Source organism: Zea mays, chromosome 10 (genome assembly GCF_902167145.1).
Source record: "Zea mays cultivar B73 chromosome 10, Zm-B73-REFERENCE-NAM-5.0, whole genome shotgun sequence".
Classification (NCBI taxonomy): domain Eukaryota; kingdom Viridiplantae; phylum Streptophyta; class Magnoliopsida; order Poales; family Poaceae; genus Zea; species Zea mays.
The window spans coordinates 82,008,347-82,029,157 of record NC_050105.1 but is presented as its reverse complement, the minus strand read 5'-3'; the positions used below and the strand labels follow the sequence as shown (position 1 = coordinate 82,029,157).

The 20,811-nt window shown below is 48.7% G+C and overlaps 2 protein-coding genes across 3 annotated transcripts; both read right to left on the bottom strand.

Moving 5' to 3' along the window:
* Window positions 1-8,158: 8,158 nt before the first annotated feature.
* Window positions 8,159-8,832, bottom strand: LOC541993 (androgenic embryo 3). Of its 2 annotated transcripts, none has more exon segments than NM_001111644.1 (2): window positions 8,159-8,550; window positions 8,679-8,789. In NM_001111644.1, coding segments are annotated over 2 exon segments (327 nt in total). In that variant the 5' UTR covers window positions 8,785-8,789; the 3' UTR covers window positions 8,159-8,329.
* A 728-nt stretch (window positions 8,833-9,560) lies between these two features.
* LOC100276076 (uncharacterized) lies at window positions 9,561-12,314 on the bottom strand. The gene is made up of 4 exons (NM_001149956.2): window positions 12,006-12,314; window positions 11,763-11,875; window positions 10,610-10,779; window positions 9,561-10,264 (listed from the first exon to the last, which is right to left on the bottom strand). Exons 1-4 carry the CDS (start codon window positions 12,307-12,309, stop codon window positions 9,829-9,831), a joined length of 1,023 nt encoding a protein of 340 aa, NP_001143428.2. The 5' UTR covers window positions 12,310-12,314; the 3' UTR covers window positions 9,561-9,828.
* Between the last annotated feature and the right edge of the window lie 8,497 nt (window positions 12,315-20,811).

Below are 20,811 nucleotides of genomic sequence, written 5' to 3'. Positions count from 1 at the left end.
TCGTGACTCGATTTACGGCACAGATTATAGCGGGCCAGTAGAAACCTTGACGGATCACCTTGGCAGCGAGGGCCCTGGGCCCTGAGTGAGAGCCGCAAGTGCCGCTGTGGACTTCGCGCAGGATCTGGAGGCCTTCGGTCTCTATGACACATTTGAGAATGGGTTGACTGATCCCTTTCTTGTATAGCTAGCCCTCAATGAGTGTGAAGTCCCGGCTTCGGTGTTTGAGGCGCTTGGCCTCGTTGACATCGCCTGGATGGTAATATCCTTGCAAGAACAGGGTTATTGGGGCCCACCAGTCTTCGGCCATGATGAGGTTGACAATGCGATGGCCCTTGGCGTTGGTGGTTATTTGCAGACCCTCTGGGTTGCGAACGGCTGGTGTGCCAATGACGTGGTAGAACACGTCGGAGGGCAGGGCTTCGCCTCTGGCTGCTGCTTTGGCTAACGTGTCGGCTTCTTCGTTCCTAGCGCGGTCCATGTGCTGCAGGGTGAAACCCTTGAATTGTTTCTCAAGACTGCGAACGGTCGTAAGATACTGCAGAAGTGCAGGGTCTTTTGCTGAATAGTCTTTTTCGATCTAGCCAACAACAACTTTGGAGTCTGTCTTGATTATGCAGGTGGCCACGCCAAGTGCTTTCAGCTTGCGAAGACCCAGGATAACGGCTTCATATTCTGCTATGTTATTTGTGCACCTGTCGGATTCCAGAGCGAAGCTGAGGCATGCTACGTATCTGTGCTTGACGCCGGTGGGTGATGTGATAATTGCAGCCACGCCTGCCCCCGCATGGCACCATGCGCCATCATAGTGGATTGTCCACACCTTCTCTGAGGGCTCTTCTTGCTGCCGTGTCGGCCCTATCCAGTCGACGATGAAATCTGCGAGGACTTACGACTTGATTGATGTCCTGGGCTCGAAGGTGATGTGGTATTCAGAGAGTTCAGCTGCCCATTTGGTGATACGGACGGACGCCTCCGAATTTCTGAATAATTCGTTGAGTCCCCTGTCCGTGGTGACCCGCACCTTGAACACTTCGAAGTAGTGGTGCAACTTGCGCGATGCCATGACGACTGCGTAGGCAATTTTTTCCAACTCCGTCATGTTGCATTTGGAAATCGTGAGGACTTCGGAGACGTAATAAACTGGACACTGCCGAGTTGTGCCCTCTCTGTCCTGCTCTTGGACCAACGCTGCGCTGACTACGTGTGGCGAAGCTGCGACGTAGAGCAACAGAGGTAGCGAGGGGTCGGGGCTTGTAAGGGTTGCCAATTCTGACAAGTGTTGTTTGAGTGATGCGAAGGCCGCCGCTTGCTCTGGTCCCCATGCAAAGTCTTTTGCGCCGCATAGCGTCTTGAGGAAGGGTAGGCTTCGCTCTGCGGACTTGGAAATGAATCTATTAAGGGCGGCCAATCTGCCTGTCAGGCATTGGGTGTCTCTGGTTGACTGCAGAGGCATCGTGTTGATGATAGCCTGGATCTTGGTTGAGTTGGCCTCGATCCCACGGTGCGACACCAGGTAGCCCAGTATCTTCCCCTGGCGAACTCCAAAGACACACTTTTCGGGGTTTAGGCGAAGTCGTGCTTCCCGCATGTTCGCGAATGTTTCTGCGAGGTCGGCTAGATGGTCCTCTTTGTTTTTGCTGGCGACGACGATGTCGTCCACATACGTGAAAATGTTCCGGCCTACTTGGCTCTCGAGCACCATCTTGGTGAGGCGAGAGAAGGTGGACCCAGCGTTCTTTAGTCCCTCCGGCATTCTAACGAAGCAATACGTGTCGAAGGGCGTGATGAAACTGGTACTGGCCTTGTCTTCCTCCTTCATATATATTTGGTGATAGCCAGAGAAGCAGTCGATGAGTGACATGACTTCGCATCCAGCCGCACTATCGATGACCTTATCGATCCGAGGCAGCGGGAAATTATCCTTGGGGTAGGCCTTGTTGAGGCTGGTGAAATCGATGCACATCCGCCATTTGTCACTCTTCTTTTGCACCATGACTACGTTAGCGAGCCACGTAGGGTAGGCGATTGGTTCGATGAAATTGGCCTCAAGCAGGCGGTGTACCTCGGCTTTAGCGGCTTCTGTTTTTTCATCAGACATTTTGCGCAGCCTCTGCTTCTTCGGCCGCACCAAAGGGTCGATGCCCAGGCTGTGTTCGATGATAGTGCGACTGACTCCGACCAGGTCGAGGGCAGACCAGGCGAAGACGTCCTTATTTCTGGAAAGACAGGAGATGAGTCTCTCCTCGTCTTGCGAAGTCAGGTCTTCACTTATGATGACTGTTTGTCTGCGTTCCATCATTGCTCTGCAGCTGTGCCTTTTCATGCTCTTTGGCGGTTGGGCGGGTAGCCTCGGGAGCTTCGCGCTGCGTCGTAAGACAGTGTACGTTCCGTTGGCCTGGAACGAAGTCTCTTTCAATGTTGCGCGCGTTTTGCTGGTTGCCATAGACTATGATCACGCCTTGCGGACCCGAGATTTTCATGCACAGGTAAAGTCCGTGAATGGCCGCTTCAAACTTGTTGATGGAGCCCCGACCCATTATGGCGTTGTACGGGTATACCATGTCGACAATGTCGAAGGTGACCTGCTCACTTCGTGCATTGGGTGCTACACCGAAGGACAAGGGTAGCTCTATCTTGCCCACGGGAAAGGTGCCCTTGCCGCCAAAGCCATATAGGGGGTTGTCTGAAGGCTTAAGTAAACTGTGGTTGATGCCCATGCGGTCGAAGGCATGGAGGAAAATGATGTCCGCCTGGCTGCCGTTGTAAACTAAGACTTTGTGTAGGTCCTAGCTTGCCACACTGCAGTTGATTACCATCGCGTCAATGTGGGGTGCGCTGCGTAGGTCGGCACGTGGGACCACTTCGTTTGCATGACTGGGCCAGTGACGACGACGTGGTTGATGCTTCGGTAGTGGTCCCTCTTCTGTCGCTTCGTGTCAAAGTCGACGTTGGACCCCCTAGTGATCATGTGAATGACTCCGCGATACGGCTGCTCAGCGAAGTCTTCTTGTTTTGGTGCTTGGGGGTGATTTGGGTGGTGGATGTTTGGCTGATGCGGGTGCGGAGGCGGTAGTGGAGGTGGTATGACTTGTACCTCCTGGTGGTGTTGGTATGCGTGGTTAGGTGGATGCTGAGCGAGGCCGTGGTTGTATGGTTGTGGGAGGTGGTGTTGATATGTGTGCGCGACAACTCTTGGGTTGTCGGCTGGTTGCGCCCGAGACATCCTATCCCTGGTGGCCTTCGTTTCCGGGCAGTCCCTCGTTGGGTGCGCCAGTCTTCGCCGTGAAATTGGCAGTAAAATCTACGCAGCTGCTACGCCCGTCCTCGGCCCCGACCACGGGTGCCATTGCCGTGTCCCTGGGGGGTAATCTTGACGGCAAGGGGCCTCACCGGTGGGGTGCTGGTTGGCAATGTTATGCACCTGCTCCTGACTGCGGCTGTCCCGACCGGAGTCTGACTGCGAAGGTCTTGTCCATGTTCGGCTGGACTGCGGAGGGTCCTTGGGTTTCCTCTAGGACTCGACCTTGCGCTGGTGGAGCTCTTCGGATCTGGCATATTTTTCAAACAGCTGATAGAGCTCTTGGAGGTTCTTGGATGGGTCCCTGATGCAGTGACTGCAAAGGACGCCAGCCCGAAGGCCACTGATGGCGTAGTGAATGGCAATTTGGTCGTTCACCGAAGGCAGTTGTGACTTAAGAGTCAGGAACTTGCGGTAGTACTCCCACAGGGTTTCTTTCTCCAGCTGCTTGCAGAGTGACATTTCGGCCAGAGCATCGGTGTCTGGGCGGTACCCTTGGAAGTTGAGCAGAAATTTGTCCCTGAGACTTCTCCAGGATTCGATGGACAATGGGGCAACCTGGTGTACCAGGTTAGGGCCGGACCCTCGAGGGCGATGATGAAGGATTTGGCCATCGTGACGTCGTCCCCTCCGGATGATGCGACAGCGACTTGATAGCTCATGATGTACTGTGTTGGGTCGGTGCTGCCGTTGTACTTGGGGTAGGTCCCTGCCCTGAAGTTGGCGGGCCACGATGACACTTGCAGTTGCGGCACCAGGGGACTCCGCTCATCAAGGTAGTTGGCGCCTTGGAATGCTGCGGTGTGCGGGATGAAGGGTCCACGCTGAGGAATGAATAGGTCTCCGACTGGCACGCGTTGTTGGAGGGGCGGGTCGTGCTGCAGATCATGTTGGCCTTCGCGCTGCATGAGCGCAATCTCTTGCTCGAGTTCCTGAGCCCTCTGCTCCTCGTCTCGTATCATCTGGCACACCTTGGCCTACGCGGAAACATGTTGGCGCTTGGCCTCGAGGATTTCTTTCTGCTTCTGGAGGTTGCGGTTCTTGATGCGGAGGGCCCGCAGCTATAGCTGTTCTTCTGCTGAAACGCCGATGACTTCGCCGTCCTCTGTGGCGTCCTCGCCCTCTAGCGGAGCGAAGCCTGGGGGTGTTTCCTATGGCTGTCCACTGGAGCTACAGGTGCGGAGGCTGTCCTCGGGAGTTGGTTGGTCGTTGCGCTGTCTCTTGCTGATAGTATCGTCTTCGCAGGCTTCTTGATGGGTAGTGTCTGCAAGGGCCTTGCCCTTTTTCTCGGCTAGCAGTGCCGCCTTTGCTGCTTCGTCAACGGATGGGGCTGCCTTCGAGCTAGCTCTCTTGGGTGCCATCGCGGGTGGTTTGTTCGTAGCACGAACGGTGGGCGTCAAATGTTGGAACTTGCTCTCCTGGACAAGATGATCCAACGGGGGAGTGAAAGGAATGCAAACAAGGTTTTAACTCAAGATGGCATTTGCTCTGTTCATCCAGCCTCTCAAGGGCACTGTACGGGGGTATTTATAGGTGGACCTTGGATTTGCTCGCCGTCGAGTATCGCCTCCGTAGCATCGTGGTCGGGATAACTCTGCCCTGCGATTTCCGATATGAGCCGCGCCTTTAAGTTTACTTTCCTTTCTGAAACGCGTAGCACTGATTAGCTTGGAATTTTGGGTGATTGTGTCGTGGTCGGCAACTCCGGCCATGGCCTCCGCCACGGTCGGATGGAGGTGCCGCTCTGTTTTGATGATGGAGCGTGTTGACTTGGGCGCACCGTCGATCTGCGGATGGATGCCCGGATTTGCGCACACGTACCCCCCCCCCCTTCGCTAGAACTTCCCCGGGTCGTTAGATCGGAATCCAAGGGCTGTGGCGGGATCTCGGCTTCATTATATCTGTACCGTTGGATTTAGATCCAAGGGCCATGATCGCGTACCGCTTCATTATAATGACGATCTAATCCGGGCCGTTCAATCGTGATCTAGCGGCCAGAATCTTGCGATACCCCTTCGGTTGCGCAAATTGCTAAAGAGTCCACGTGAAACAGAGGAATGAACCCACGGTCCAGGGACACTGTTCCCTATGTCTTAGAAATTTTACCCAGGCACCCCTGTACTCTCTGGAAAATGAGGCCCACTCCAGAATGGTATTTAACCCGAGAATTTAAATTATAAATTGATTTTTAATGTATAAATAATGTCTAGAACTTATAAATTCATTGTTAATTCAAATTAACCCATTCCAGTTTCTAAAATTTTGTAATATTATTCTCTATCACATAGAGTCTCTGTTTTGTCATGAAAACAACAGTAAAAATAAATTCTCACTTAATCCTATTTTAAGCACATAAAACCTTTGGAAATTCATATCTTAAAATCTATAACTCCAAAAATTATGATTCCTGTTCCTAGGACTTTATTTTAATGTGTAGATTATTACTGTGTATTTTGTTTATATGTTTGGTGTGATGTTCATTTTCTCTATATATACTATGCTTGTTTGTATTGTGGCGAGTAGAAGAGCCCGTGACTGAGGATCCGGGTGAGCAGCAGATAGAAGTAGCTGAGCAGGAGCTCATTGAAGGCAAGTTGTGCCCTTGACCACTTTTTACCCAATAATGTTCTTTAATGTCACTTACTCATGCATAGGTTTAATTTTGATGGGACCCGATAGGTCACCCTAGATTGTTTATCTCATTACCTTGTTTACCCCTGAATCACTTGGGTAGTTTGCTATTGCTTTACATGGTTCTGGGATAATCATTTATTATATCTAAGTTCCAATTCTTTTGTTATTATATTTATGTTCATGTCAAGATCATTAATGTTAATTGGAACATAGAGCTTAACTTGAGAAACATGTGCCACCACAAGGGAGGAATGGAACCCCTTGGCTAACTAATTAGGAAAGCTAGTGGAAGACTACCTTACCTGAAAGGAGCAAGGGCAGTAGGGGAGTTGCATGCAAGGAGGTTCTCGGGTTGATTTTGCTACGATGGTGGTCAGACGGGGGATTCTTGCAAGTGCTCTTCCCATAAACTGTAGCGGGTTTTCGGAAGCTAGTGGAACTTTGTAAAGGCGTCGTAGTGTTTCCCTGCCTTGCTTCCTAGGTAGAGGTGTATAGGAGTCGTGATCCCTTGGCAAATGGGTAACATGACTTGTGGGTAAAGGGTACAACCTCTGCAGAGTGTAAAACTGGTATACTAGCCGAGCTCACGGTCATGAGCAGCTCAGGACTCTCTGATGATTAATTTATGGAACTTAAATTCAATTTTATCATTTGCATATGCATGGGATTATTATTAAATTTTGTTCTATTACTTTATTTAAGGTTTGGTATTTACTTACATCTAGTAACTGCTAATAAAATTTTGACCAACTAATTAAAAGCAATGCTCAGCTTTAACCCCTGTTGTTGACTAGCCTTACACATCACATGAACTCCCATCTTTGGTGAGTTCATGCCCACTGGTTCCCCACAATTTGTTGAGCTATGATCATGTGTGAGCTCACCCTTGCTGTCTCACACCCCCACAGGAGAAGAACAGGTGGTTCTGGAAGAGCCACAAGGCGAGGAGTTTGATCTGATCTAGATGGCATTTCCCCAGTTGACTTCTGCGTCAAGGACGATCCTTAGTTCGTTTTATATTTATATTTTATTTTGTAATAAGACTTCTGCTATGTAATAAATACTCTGATTATTGTGACATTTATCTCTATACACTCTGTTATTATATATGTTATCTTCTTGGCGTATGTATGAGATGCACCCGGCTTTGTTCCTTAAAGACGGGTGTGACAGTTTATCAATCTGGCGTCGATCTGGCGGATCTGGTCGAAGAAGCCGACGTCGTAGACGCCGGAGGCGTCGGCGAAGTGCAGGACGCCGGCGAGTCGGTGCTTCTCGACGTGCGCGAGCGCGGCGTTCCGCTGCACGTGAGCCTCGGTGTCGGCGGTGGTGAAGTTGTCCTCGGGCTTGAAGGCGAGGTGCCTGTACATGATGTCGGTGCCGCGGAGCACCTCGGCGGTGGCGGGCGCGTCGGCGGCGGGCTCGACGACGACCCAGACGACGGGCGGGCTAAAATTTGAGTTAAACTACTTGAGAAAGTATTGGAATCTAATTTTTACCTCTCAATTATGTGTGTCCTTGATCTAACATGTAGCTATTATGATATATATAAACCGTAGCAATGTGCAAGTATTGTACTATCATATAGAGAAGTCTGTATGATATTAAAGGTTGCAATGTAGTGGTCTCGTTGCAACGCACGGGCACTCACCTAATATATATATAAAAGTGAAGGAAAAGGTGTGTTGCTTGGCGAGATAACCGTCACATCCATTGGGGGATTGAGCATATGTCATATTTTCCAATAGATGTGATGCGGTGTGGTTAGGGGTGATAACGGGCTCTAGATTTTACACTACAAAATGTAAGCAAAATTTAAGGATCGAATCGGATTATAATCAGCCTCTATTTGTATTCATTTTTGAACTAGAATTTTTAAGAGTCTCAAGGAAAAATTTGGATCGCCCGCATTGTGGTAAGGTCCAAGGTGATGTGTTGTGTTTATTTTGCCATTAGAGGATACAATCGGGTCATGAGAGGATGCAATTCGAGGCAACGGTTGGGCGGAGCTAGGGCAGAGGCGTCGTGGCAAAGTGGTCGTTGGTAACACTGTGGTCAGGAGAGGGTAGGAATGAGATCGCGGCGGCGTGAGGTGAGGTAGCGAGAGCCGCCGACCACCGGTAGTGGAAGCGCGGTCGAGGGGGCGGAGAGGAGGAGGCGGCGTGAGGTGGAGCAGTGCGCATGCATGATTGGTGAGGGCGGGGCGCCGGGGCCAAGGGTGCTATAAAACAATTTTTGGATACTCCTGGTCCTGGTTTAGCCCAATATCTATCGTACGATTATTCTCAGTTGCTATCAAGACTGCATCTTTGGCGATTGCCTCTCTAGTACATCTTCATCCAATAACACAACCATGGATCATGTATGAACTGGAGACTCGAAGCTCATCATCGTCTAGCAGTTCGTCTTGCAAGGGCAGTTGGCGGCGCACTCCGGCAACGACGCCCAGCACAGCTTGTCCTTGCTGCAGCAGAACAGCGCCGACGAATAATGGGGATTCTGGTTATTGTAGTGGCACCCGTTGAATATGTCGTTGTCCTCGTCGACGATTGCCTCGTTGCCGCCGCCGACGACGACCGTTGTCTTGCTCTTCCTGCCGTCGTCAATGCTCTGACCTGAACATCGCAAACAGACATGTAATCGATCTTCTCCATGTCCAAGGAAAAGGAACAGATGAACCGACGACGGGTACAAACCGAAACGTATATGGCCAAAATACGAGACTGAGTCGTGCACTACTTGCCGCTGATGGGTGTAGGACTCGCAGAGACGAATGCCAGAAGAACCAACGCAAGCAGGAAGAGTACTTGGCATCTGCAGCTGTGGCTGCGCTTCACGGATGTCGCCATTGTGACTGGGTGTGTTGAGGGTTGAGTACTACCGGCTGCTTCACCCTGCAGCCTGCAGGGTTGGTCTGGTTTATATAGCAGGAAAGATTAGCATGAGATAAATGCGCGGTATCCTGGTGGCTTCTTTCATTTGTCATTATTTAACGTTCGACTTCAATTTACCTCTAAACAAGGCAGTAAACCATTAATTCATTCAAATGCTACCTCGGTCCAACTTAAAATATAGTCTGAGTTATTAGGATAACTCTAGATGTTTGTTTATTTTACCCAAACTTAAAAAAATATTTTATTCCTAATTTCAAGTGTAGCTCGTTTAGTGCGAAATCCTTTTTGGATTGCCATATTCAATCCATTGGTACACGGAGACTCGTCTAAGGCTTTAGAGTTCAGCATATACGCGAATGCACTCGGCATGTACGCACATGGGAATGCGTAATCAGGAGACGTTAAAATTATCTTCAAACCAATTCTGTTCGCTGCAGCTTTAAACCAGTTAAACCAGCTGTTCGAACGCTACTGCTACAATTCAGAGATAAAATACTGTAAAAAAATAGAATCAGTTTCGGAATAAAAACTAGCACCGGCTGACACGGCGTTGCGTGCTCTGACAAGAACTAGATGAACTGACCACACAGGCGGAGCAGCTGTGATCTTGTTTGTTCTGTGTTGAAAACTTGAGATGCTGTTGGGGCAACTGCTGATAGGATCATAGGAGTCAGATACAGAAACTTTCCAATGCTTATATGCTGGGAGCTGTATACTTGGATCACAAGAACAGAAACAGACAACATCTTTTATCTATTATCTATCGTGATTCAATTACACATGAGGCTTGAGACAAACACTATGCAATGGCATCTATAAATAAGTCACGTTACAATCGTCCGGACCAACCCCTTCATCACAAACTACAGTCTTTCGGCATCTTGTGCATCTATACCAATCAACCTCTGTTTCATTAACAGAGTGCTATGTTTCTTTTTAGTTCAGAATGTACCATATATCTAATAACAGAGGCACAGGGCCGAAGCAGCTTTAGCACACTCAGTCTTTATCATTGACGGCTTCTTCAGAGTCTCTTAGCCACTCACGAAGCTTCAGCTCCTGCTCTTCTTTGAACTTGTTGTAAGCCTCCACTGTTTCCGAGACGCCGGTAGCAGGCAGGCTACGGTTTGCGGCCGTACCCTCTGACAACCGACTTGAAATGGGGAGCTCATCCTTCTCTGTATCTGGTGTAGATGCACCTTGCCCACCAGCTTGTGGCGATTCCAGGGCAGAAGACGACGCCGAGTTCTCGCTAGTATCATCTTTTGTTGCAAAATTAGGCTGCGGCCACCTGAGACCCGATGCCTTTTGCTTCGCCGTGTTGAACATTGAAGAGAGGTAGTTCCTGCTGCTACTTCCATTGGTAGAGCCCAGTTCGTCCCAAGTTCCTGAGCTTTTCCTTGACTGGAACCCCCAACTGGGGTTTTGGATCAACCTGATAGCAATGAAAGTTGTCTTAAAACAAACCATACAAGATGACGTTCAGCCAAAACAAGATATGTACAACAGGGCATTATGGGTTTGACAAGTGAAGTTCTATAGTAGTTTATTGGCTAAGAAGCAAGATCCTGGTTTGGAACCTAACTGGAGAGCTTATGCAAAAGATAATTAACTTCAGACTATATATAGAAGATATGAAGTTGGACTGCTCTTAAATGAATAAGGCAAAAAGGCCAAGACATTTTAGTCATAAAAAAGGTGAAGAAAAAAGTCTAGCATACTTGTAAAGCTAATAATCGTAAAAATAAAGTAAAGTTCCCAAGAATTAGTATATCTGTACCCTCTCTTTGGCTGGGTCTTTGACATTATTTGCAGTGATCTATTTATGTCCTTGATCATGTCATCAGCAAGTGGAAGTCCAAAATCAGCCATGGATCTCACAGCGCAAATAGAATCCTCCATGTCTTCAGTGTGCAATGTCACCTCACGCGTCTTCTCTACGAGCTTACCCTGATGACAGAAACAAAACTTGTGTTAGATCAAAGATCATGAAATGCAGCATCTTGATTTGTTGTACCAACTACCAATAGCAGACCACACCAACAGACGGTTCAGCAGATTTACCAGCAGCAAGACAAATATTACTTTGTTTGCTACAGAATTGTATTTGACTAATTCAGATGATAGTATGGCCCGTTTGGTTCCATTAGTCCTATGACTAAAGTTTAGCTCAAAGACTAAACTTTACTCCCTACCTTGTTTAGTTGTAGGGACTACACATATTCTAAACATTAAATGCAACACAAAAATACCAAAATACCTCTTTTCTTGTTTCACACCAGTTTTCTAGGCAAGGACAATTGGAGTAAATGTTGCCCTTTAGTCCCTTTTAGCACCCATGTGAGGGACTAGAACCAATTAGTCCCTACTTTAGTCCTTCCTTTTGGCAAAATTGAGACTAAACGGGACTAAAGATTAGTCCCTCTAACCAAACGGGCCTACATCTTATCTTACACTAAAAAAGTGGCACAAATTTGTGCTCATAAAGCCATTAAAAACAGTGAATAGTTTTCATGAAACTATATCCTGCAATCCTACACCACTGGAAACCTAGTTGCTAATCAAGCACAACACTAAAGCTTAACTGTATCCAAACTAAACCATATAGATACCCAACAGCAAGAAATTATATTAGACCAAGCACTTGAACGGTATCATGGTAATCTAGTAAGGATGTGCATAAACTCAAATCTGCGATGCAACCAACTAACAAGCTACTAGATATGCACACCCTAATTTGCTAGTAATGCAGCAAAGACACACAAAAGAATATCTTATTCTTTTCAGCTTGTCTCCCAATAAAGCACAAATCTTTGATTTCATCCATCCCTTGGGTGATATGCTTTCCTTACAGACAAATCGCCTCCTAATCCCCCAAAGCACAGCTCAACATGCGCAAAGGGAAGGAAGCGAAGCAAGGCCAGGCGGTGGACCTTGACGTCAAGGAGGAGGGGCATGGAAGCCCGGGCGTGCTGCTGGACGAAGTAGAGCCCGACGGAGGGCTCGTTGGCGACGTACTTGATCATTCCGTCCACGCCGTCCTTCACTGCACAGCCACCACCAGACGACCCAGGAAACAGGCGAAAATCATGCGGTAAGCGAGGTGCTCGACGGGAATCCCAGAAGAGTAGCGAGAATGAGAACGGGGGAGGGAGGTTGGTCGTCACGGTTACTACCGCGCAGGAAGCCGTCGGCGGGGGAGAGCGGCAACGACGACGCAGCGGCGGCGGAGGAGGAGGAGCGGTTGTGCATGTCCGCGCCCGCCGGCCGCCGACCATCACGGACTCGCCGCCGACCACTCAGCGAGGGGTTCTCAGATTCGCCGCCGCGTCGGAGAACGAACAGATGCGAAAAAATATCGATTTGGGAGCCTCCCCGTCTAGAGCTCCCTCTTTCTCTATCCTGCGGGGATGGAGGCCGAAGAACAGACAAATTATTGTGCTCGGTGCTCCTAACAGCTGCAACTACCCCGCGCACCATGGTCCATGGTGTTACCGGAAAATTAGGATTTTCAAGCATAATTTCCTACTTGTGCAATTCTTTTTTTTAACAAACTCCTGTAATTCTTCTTTGATAACGGGCTTGTTTGTTTCAGCTTCTGACCGTCAGAATCAGCTCGCTTTTGTGAGAATCGTTTTTAGTGAAAACCATCTAAAATTAACGTAAATATAGAATCTGCAGAGCCATCATGATAGTATGCATATCGTGATAGTATGCATCCGTCACTATCTTGATCTTAAACTCTATAAAATCATTTATCTTTCTATATATGTAATCCTCGTGACACTTAGATTTCTCTACAGAAAAACTGAAATGAACAGGGTCTATAAAGTCTCACCAAAGTTCTTGTTTTCTTAGAGCAACCTCAGTCGCCAAATCAATATCAGCAAAGGAGCGAATTGGATTTGTTTTTGTCGTTTGGGCCCCGTTTGAGTGTAGGAAACTTTCCTGTTTCATCTGTTTTTCTATAGAAATAACTGATTTTCATAAATTTTCTGTATAGTTTCTGCAAAATCCCTACTCCTACATTTCAACGAAGCTCTTCATAAATATATATGACGTATTTATTTGTCTTCAAATGCGTCGTGTTAAATTGGCACAAGTAAAAGTTTATTTTAAGTTGTACTCATGTATATATAGAATATGATTTACATGGCAAGTAACAATATTGTCTAGATTAGAGGGCGTAACCTCAAACTTTACATGCTAGGTAACAACATTACCAAGATTAGAGGCATGACTCTTTCTGTCGGTGTTTTGGGTCCGACCACACACCTGGGGTTGCCTCTCAAGGTGTTTTTTAGGAGTAGGACGGTGTTACCGACTGTAGCTCAATGGTTCGTGCCGGATGCACGAGAAATAGTAAACAATGGTTTACAGTTCCGGACCGCTTTGAGATGCGTAATACCCTACGTTCTGGCGAGAATGCTTTATGTGACTAGTTATAAGGGAGCTCTCTAGTGCGGGAAACGTAGAGAGTTGAGGTGGATGGCTGAGTAGTGAGTTCGATCGTTCTGAAGGGGTGCCCCCTAGGCCTTATATATTCGATCGTGGGGCATTACATGCGGATATGATAACAGTATGCGCCTAAATGATAGTGAACCAATTGAGTCTATCTTCCTATAGTTCCGCCGACCCATCCTCGCTTGGTTCCGTTGTACAGGTTCCAGCGCAGGAAGGTCAGGTCACTGTTGTGATTACTTGCTCGAAGTCATTGGGTCGTCTGTGCTCGCACCGATCCGGCCTTACATCAATTTGCTTCACTGGTCGTTCCTCCCCAGGCCCGCGAAGGGATGACCTTACGATTTATTGGGCCCTTGGTCCTTTCGTGAGGTCTTTTATCCTTCCAGTGGACCCGGGGGATATCTGTCCCCCACAAGCCCCCGATCTTTGGGTTGATTTTGAAATAATCGGCCCAAAGATCCTAAGTCCAGCTTGCGATCTTTGTTTGTAACAGAAGTGCTTTCTGGGTAATCCGGTAAAAACGATTTCTTTCTGTCTCCTTCTGCTTTTATCACTCGAAAATTGGTGTTCTGTCTCAGACTCACGCTTCGGAGGTCAGCATTTCGTATTGTAGGACTTCGAACTTCATTGGGCGCACCAAAGGTGCACCCAATGGGTGTAGCCCCCGAGCTTCGAGTGGATTTTTGCAGACAATCCACTCGAAGGTCTTCACTTCGAGTATTATCAGAAATCACTTTTATTTTCCACTTGTACTTTGTCGGAGGTCAGCCTTGTTTTGATCTTGCCCTATGCTTTAGAGGTCAGCATTGTCTTGATCTAAGATGACGATTCATTGGGTGCACCGGAGGTGTAGCCCCCGAGCTTCGAGTGAGTTTTTTGAAAATAATCCACTCGAAGGTCTTCATTTCATGCCCTTTTTCTGAGAATCACCCTCTCTTCTTGCCAAATGCCTTAGAGGTCAGCATTATGTTATTGATATTATGCTTTAGAGGTCAGCATATATTTTGTCTTTGAGGCCGAGTTCATGATTTGCCCATATCTTGCTAGGTAGTGCAATTTATTTGATCTGCAACTGATTGGACGTTCGATAGATGTCCCCTGGCTAGTCTTCATGTCGCTTCTGTCGATCAGACTTGTACCTCACCGGCTATATTTGGCTTTCCTTTGATTCTTGCTGATATCTCACTTTTGTCTTGAGGTATTCATTGCATGCACTGCACGGATGTGACAGTTTTGAAAAATATACTGATAATTCCTGGGCGTTCCCCCCCAATGGGTGTAGGCAAGGGACGGCTTGGTACGCTGAGTGTTTTGGCAAACTGCTTCTGAGTAGTAATTTGATGTGACCGTGGGTGTGATCATATCGCCCGCGCAGTTGACTGGAGTCCCAATGGGTGTTGTGTTGCGTGAAGCGGCGTCAGCTGTCAGACGTGTCTTCAGACGGTTTGAAGTGCATATTGAATTTTTGCGACTATTCAGTGACCGTGGTAGGAGGTGAGCGGTTGCCTTCTTCTTCTATAAATAGTGCCTTTGCTTCTCCGGTTTTTTCACATCTCTTGCTGCTGTTTACTCTCCTCTTCTTCCCTCCATTGCCACCATGGGCAAGAGTAAGAAAGGTAGCGGTTCTTCTCCTCGCTCTGGTGACAAGCGCAAACGTGAGCCGACTCCTCCTTCAGAGGACTTCGGCGACTCGGAGTACTCGGAGGAGGAGTTCTCCTCCGAGTCCGAGGGATCTCCGGCTCCCGTCTCTCACCCGGCGTCGTCTGATGATTCAAACGACTCCCAGGGGATTGCCGCGGAGGTCTGGACCTACATCCGGGCCGTCGAGCGCTCCGGGCTCGAGGGCTCGGATGAGTCGGAGTACTCCTCGGACGAGGAGGACTCCTCGGACTCGTCCGAGGAGAGCAGCGGCGGCGATGGCGGTGATGACGGTGATGACGGAGGCGACGGTGGTGGCGGCGGCGACAGCGGTAGGGGCAGCGACGGCGGCAGCAAGGGCGGCAATGGCAACGGCAGCAAGGGCAGCAACAAGGCCAGTGGTTAGATGCCACTGGTTTTTTAAATGTTAGTATAGATTAGAAGTAGTATAATGAAATAATGTAGTAGTAGTTAGTAGTATAGAGTAGTGAAGTGTAATGTAGTAGTAGGGAGGTCATCAACTCATAACGAGTTGATTTGTAAGTTCTATATCTTCCCTTTATAATGAAAAGTGATTTCGCTCCACTTCTGTGTGTGTTATGTTGCTTTCTCGCTGTTCGCCAATCTTATCAATGCGCGAGGAGTATTTGTGATCATCGAATCACATTTCTGATTGCCTTATTTGTAATGATACCGCTTTGGTGGATGCGGCCGAGTCATCCGAAATCCCGTCGTTGCTTTAAGAATGACGGTCGAGTTACGGTGGGTCGTGTCGGTGTTTTAGAGATAACGACCGAACGGTTGCTGATGATACCGGCATTTTAGAAGTAACGGCTGAATCCTTTGGAGCTACCTTACCGATTTAGTGATAGCGGCCGAGTGATGGATGTGACATCGGTGTTTTAGAGGTAATCAGCCGAATGACTTAATGGCAATGTCGGCGTTTTAGAGGTAACAGTCGAGTGATTGATGGCAACGTCGGCGTTTTAGAGGTAACAGCCGAATGACTGATTGTGACGTCGACGTTTTAGAGGTAACAGGCGAGTTAGAACAGGCCGCGTTGGTCGTTTTGGAAATAACGGCCGAGTGATGACATGGCACACCAGCTTTTTTAGGAATATCAGCTGAGTGATGACATGGCAGGCCAGTATTTTAAAAATAACCGTCGGGTGATGACTGGGCGCTTTCTGGAAATGGTATCTGGCCTGGGAAAACCCCATATGTACTGCATTGTTGCGCGCCTCTGCTTTTCGTGCCCTAGTTCTTGCTTTTTTGCATCCAAGCCTTCTTTGCGCCCGTGCGATACTGCTTCCGCTCCGCTTGCCAGCAAGATTGAGATGGCGCCCAAGCGGAAAGCATCAAGTTCATCCGTTGCTGTCATTCCCCCCATCGATCCCAACAGCCAGTTGCCTTTCGCAGGTAACCATATGTCTATTGTTTCTGAGTCTGATCTTCTCCATCTCGTGTCCATCGGAGTTCTTCCTCCGAAGGAGCTCTGTTCTTGGCGGATTTGCCACGGGGTCACTGTTCCAACAGAGGACACCCACGAATCCGTTGTTTATGTTCCTTTTCTTCTCTGCGGTCTTACTCTTCCAATTTCCCCCTTTTTCCGCGGTCTTCTTGATTTCTATCACTTGAATCTGACCCATCTGAACCCCAATTCTATTCTGCAAATCTCCATCTTTGTTCATTTATGTGAGGCTTTTCTTGGCATCCTGCCACACTTTGGACTGTGGAAATATTTGTATCATTGTTGCCCTGGGATGGCCGGAGGACAGCATCAGCTGGTGGGGGCGCGAGCTTGGAGATGCGCTGCGGAAGGAAGACTGATTATCTCGACATCCCCCTTAAGGACAGCATTAAAGGATGGCGCTTGGAGTGGTTTGTCGTTGAGAATCACGGAAATTCTCTCCCCCCACGGTCAGGGAGACAGCCGGATGTTCGCGCTCCTAGCTGGACCGAATCCCCCACATACCAGGATGTGGCTGAGGCAGGAGTTCTGCTAGCTGAAGTTGGAGTGTTGAAGGAGAGGGGTCTGACTGCAGAGGCTGTGGTTGTTGACTTTGTCTTCAAGAATATTCAGCCATTGAAGGACAGGGCATACCCGGCCTATCTGTACCGAGGCCTAGCTGACTCCACCCGGGTCACCAATAGAAGAATTCCTGCTATGGACTTGGTGAGCCGGCTCAAAATGATACTTAGAGGCAAGGTATCAAATGTTGGTGCCCTTGTTGCCTACTCGGCCTGGAACTTGCCTCCTTCCAAGGCCTTTACCCTTTTCGTGTCAAATCCTCCTGCTGGTGATGGCGGTTTGGGCCTTAGAGTGCGACCCTCTGCCGAAGAAGTTAGTGCTTTGGTTGCTTTGCTTGAAGAAATTCCTGATGATGAATGGCAGGTTCACTTTGAGGTGCCTTTGGATCCCAGTGATGCAGAGATAAGTGCTATGCTTGATATGTTAGCCGAGGATTCTTCTGATGCCGCTCCTGCTGGAACATTGGCGGTGGCGCCTCTCCCAGAAGCTAGTAAAGCCTTGGATATTCAGAGGCCTGTCAGTGTTCGCCCGAAACGCCCTTGCCGAGCCAATCAGCCTGCTTCTCCTGCTGCTGATCGGGATGCTGGTCCTTCGGCTCCTGCTGCTGAGGAAGTGCCCGTGCCTGAATTTACTGAAACTAATCCCAATGGGTGTGACCCATCTGACGCTGACCCCAATGGGTGTGCTGTCCGTGTTGCTGATGAAAATGAAGAGGAAGAAGAAGATGAAATCCCTCTGATTCGGAAGAACAGTCGGTGCTACATAGCCAGTGGGGAAAGTAGTGGAGTTCCTTCTGCTTTGTCTGCCCTCATTGGTCTACAAGAATTATCTCTGGCGAACTTTGATCAAACTCTTGAAGATATGGTTCCAGAGGATCTGTTATCAGAACCGGCGGATGGTGACGCGATGGATGTTTGTGCTGATGTGCTCGACGCCGGGCTGGGGTCATCCCGGGCAGCGTCCCGCGCCTCATTGACCTTGGAGCGCGGTCTTGAGGGTCAGGAAGCTGACTTGGATTACCCTGCTCCCATGGAAGTGACTGAGGGACCTTCAGCCTTAGAGGTGGCTGCTGCAGAGAACTCGGCCCTCAAAGGTGGTGTTGGCGCTCACCCGGCCCCCGAGGGTGTTGCCAGAGATGATTCGGCTCGGATGGGTAGCGCAAGCTGCGGCCCAGCCCCCGAGGGTGTTGCCGGAGACGATCCGGCTCGAATGGGTAGCGCAAACTATGACCCATCCCCCGAGGGTGTCCGAGCGGGTTCTCCCTCTTGCACTTCCATGGATGTTCACATAGGGTCTTCTCCTCCACACTCTGGTTGCATGGTGGTAGCCCAAGCCTTTGGTCAAGGAGTCGCTTTAGAGGACAGCGTACCCGACGACAAAGTTTTGGGTTCTACTGATGACACTGAATTGGTTCCTGCTGATTCATTGCAAGTTGCTCCGGGTGGTGATCCTTCACCGAGCCATCAGTTGATCTCTCACGATTTGGGAGTCCCCTCATTCTTCTCTAACCTCCAGGTATTGTGGTTTATCCTAGTCTGACTTTTACACCGAATAAACTGCTGTTATTATACTCATCTGTTCTTAATGTCAGGCATTGGTGGACGGGATGGCTAGTCAGCTGAAGTTGCAGGGTGCTTCTGTTCCAGAAGGAGCTTTGTCTCTGGCGCGTTGGAATCCGATGCTGCTTCAGTAGCGTGTTTCTGACTTAGAGGCGGCGAATGCTGGTTAGAGCTCTTCTGCTTCCTTTTGGCTACTTTATTAAACTGTTTCTTACTTTAACTCTTTTGCTTGACTATTTCTCGCCAGATATGGTTCGGCAGTATTCTGTTCTTGAAGAAAAACATTCTCAAAGTCAGACTGAACTGGTCCGGCGGTGCTCTGATCTTGAGGAAAAGTATTCCCAAAGCCAGACTGAGCTGGCCCAGGTTTCTGCTTCTCTGAATGATGCTAACATGCTGAACTCTACTCTTCGCGCTCAGCTCGACTCTGAAAAGGTGACCTGTGAATCAGGGCTTTGTTTTGCCATGTTCTTATTGCTTGCTTCACGTTTGAAGAATCTGATTCTTGTTTGCAGGAAGAAAAATGTGCCCTTGTTACTTCTCGTGATAATCTTGACAGGCTATACCGTGATTCCAGCAACTCGTTGACCATCTTGGAGAGGAGTCATCGCTTCACCAGGAAAGAGTTAGATAATCATCGTTATAAGCTGCAGGAATCCTTGGATGATGTGATTCGCCTTAGGCAGTTGATATCGGCTAAAGATGCTGTCATCAAGGAACTGCGTGCTTCCAAGAAATCCGTCGCCCAGGAGCTAGAGACCGCTCAGTTGGCTATCAAGGTTGCTGAAGAAACTTCCACTACTCTGAGGGCCCAGCGCGATAGAGCTATGGATAAAGCCATTCGCGCAAGGCGGATCTTGATGAGGAGACCTGGTGTGGTTGTCCCCGACGACATAAGGGCTGATGTGAACGCTGCTCCTGATTCCTCAAGTCGCCCTTCTTCGTCGGTTGCTCCTGAGAAGAATGTTGCAAAATAGAAAAACATTGCGTGCTTTGAGCACGCGGTTAATGTGCTCGGATATTTTGTTAGAGGACACCTTCTTAGTATTGAATGCTACTATTATTCGCCTATTGTTTAGAATTCAGCAGTATCTAAATTTGTAGAAGTAAAATGCAGCGTGATGGTTTCGAGACTTCTTCATGGGACATAGAGGCCGCCCCCTCGATGAGTAACTGTATGCGCGTCGAGTGTGTTGCGCCAGTTTAAGCTAGAATTAACTCAAACCGATCGCTCCGTTAGTGTGGTTTAGTGGCCACCCCGAGTTAAGCAGGCGCGACCATGTTGCACCGTCTTAAGTCATCGCCGACTTAAGCCGATTGCTCCGTTAGCAGGGCATAGTGATCACCCCGAGTTATTGGGCCCTTAAGCATGTTGCACCGTCTTAAGTCATCGCCGACTTAAGCCGATTGCTCCGTTAGTAGGGTATAGTGGTCACCCTGAGTTAAGCAAGCGTAAGCATGTTGCACCGTCTTAAGTCGTCGCCGACTTAAGCCGATTGCTCCGTTAGTAGGGTATAGTGGTCACCCTGAGTTAAGCAAGCGCGAGCATGTTGCACCGTCTTAAGTCATCGCCGACTTAAGCCGATTGCTCCGTTAGTAGGGTATAATGGTCACCCTGAGTTAAGCAAGCGCGAGCATGTTGCACCGTCTTAAGTCGTCGCCGACTTAAGCCGATTGCTCCGTTGGTAGGGTATAGTGGTCACCCTGAGTTAAGCAAGCGCGAGCATGTTGCACCGTCTTAAGTCATCGCTGACTTAAGCCGATTGCTCCGTTAGCAGAGCATAGTGATCACCCCGAGTTAAGTAAGCGTGAGCATGTTGCACCGTCTTAAGTCATTGCTGACTTAAGTCGATTACTCCGTGGATAGGGCATAGTGGTCACCCCGAGTTAAGTAAGAATGCAGGTCGACAATGAATAATTTGAGCGCTCTTGAAGCCTTTCTATTGATGATATATTTCCCAGTTTACAGAGTACATTGTCGCCCCAATAGCTTTTGGAATACAGCTAGGGGTAAAACTTCCTGAGGTGTTCTATGTTCCATGAGTTCCCAATTTCCGTGCTATCCATCTGAGTGAGACGATATGATCCCGGCCGAGTGACTTCTGCTACTATGAATGGTCCTTCCCATAGAGGTGACAACTTGTGCCGTCCCTCCCCCATTAGAATTCGGCGGAGGACGAGATCTCCTACTGCGAAGGATCGATGTCGCATGGTCTTATCGTGATAGCGCCTCAGAGTTTGTTGGTACCGTGCTGATTGAATTACCGCGTTCAGTCGTTCTTCTTCGAG

Excerpts from the sequence above, each read along its gene's own strand:
- LOC541993 (XM_035963212.1), bottom strand. The coding sequence starts at position 8,749 with ATGCCAAGTACTCTTCCTGCTTGCGTTGGTTCTTCTGGCATTCGTCTC. Across the intron at positions 8,551-8,631 it reads TTTTGGCCATATACGTTTCG|GTCAGAGCATTGACGACGGC; the intron begins GTTTGTACCCGT and ends TGCGATGTTCAG.
- LOC100276076 (NM_001149956.2), bottom strand. The coding sequence starts at position 12,309 with ATGGTGCGCGGGGTAGTTGCAGCTGTTAGGAGCACCGAGCACAATAAT. Across the intron at positions 11,876-12,005 it reads CGCCGACGGCTTCCTGCGCG|TGAAGGACGGCGTGGACGGA; the intron begins GTAGTAACCGTG and ends GTGGCTGTGCAG. Across the intron at positions 10,780-11,762 it reads CCCTCCTCCTTGACGTCAAG|GGTAAGCTCGTAGAGAAGAC; the intron begins GTCCACCGCCTG and ends TTCTGTCATCAG.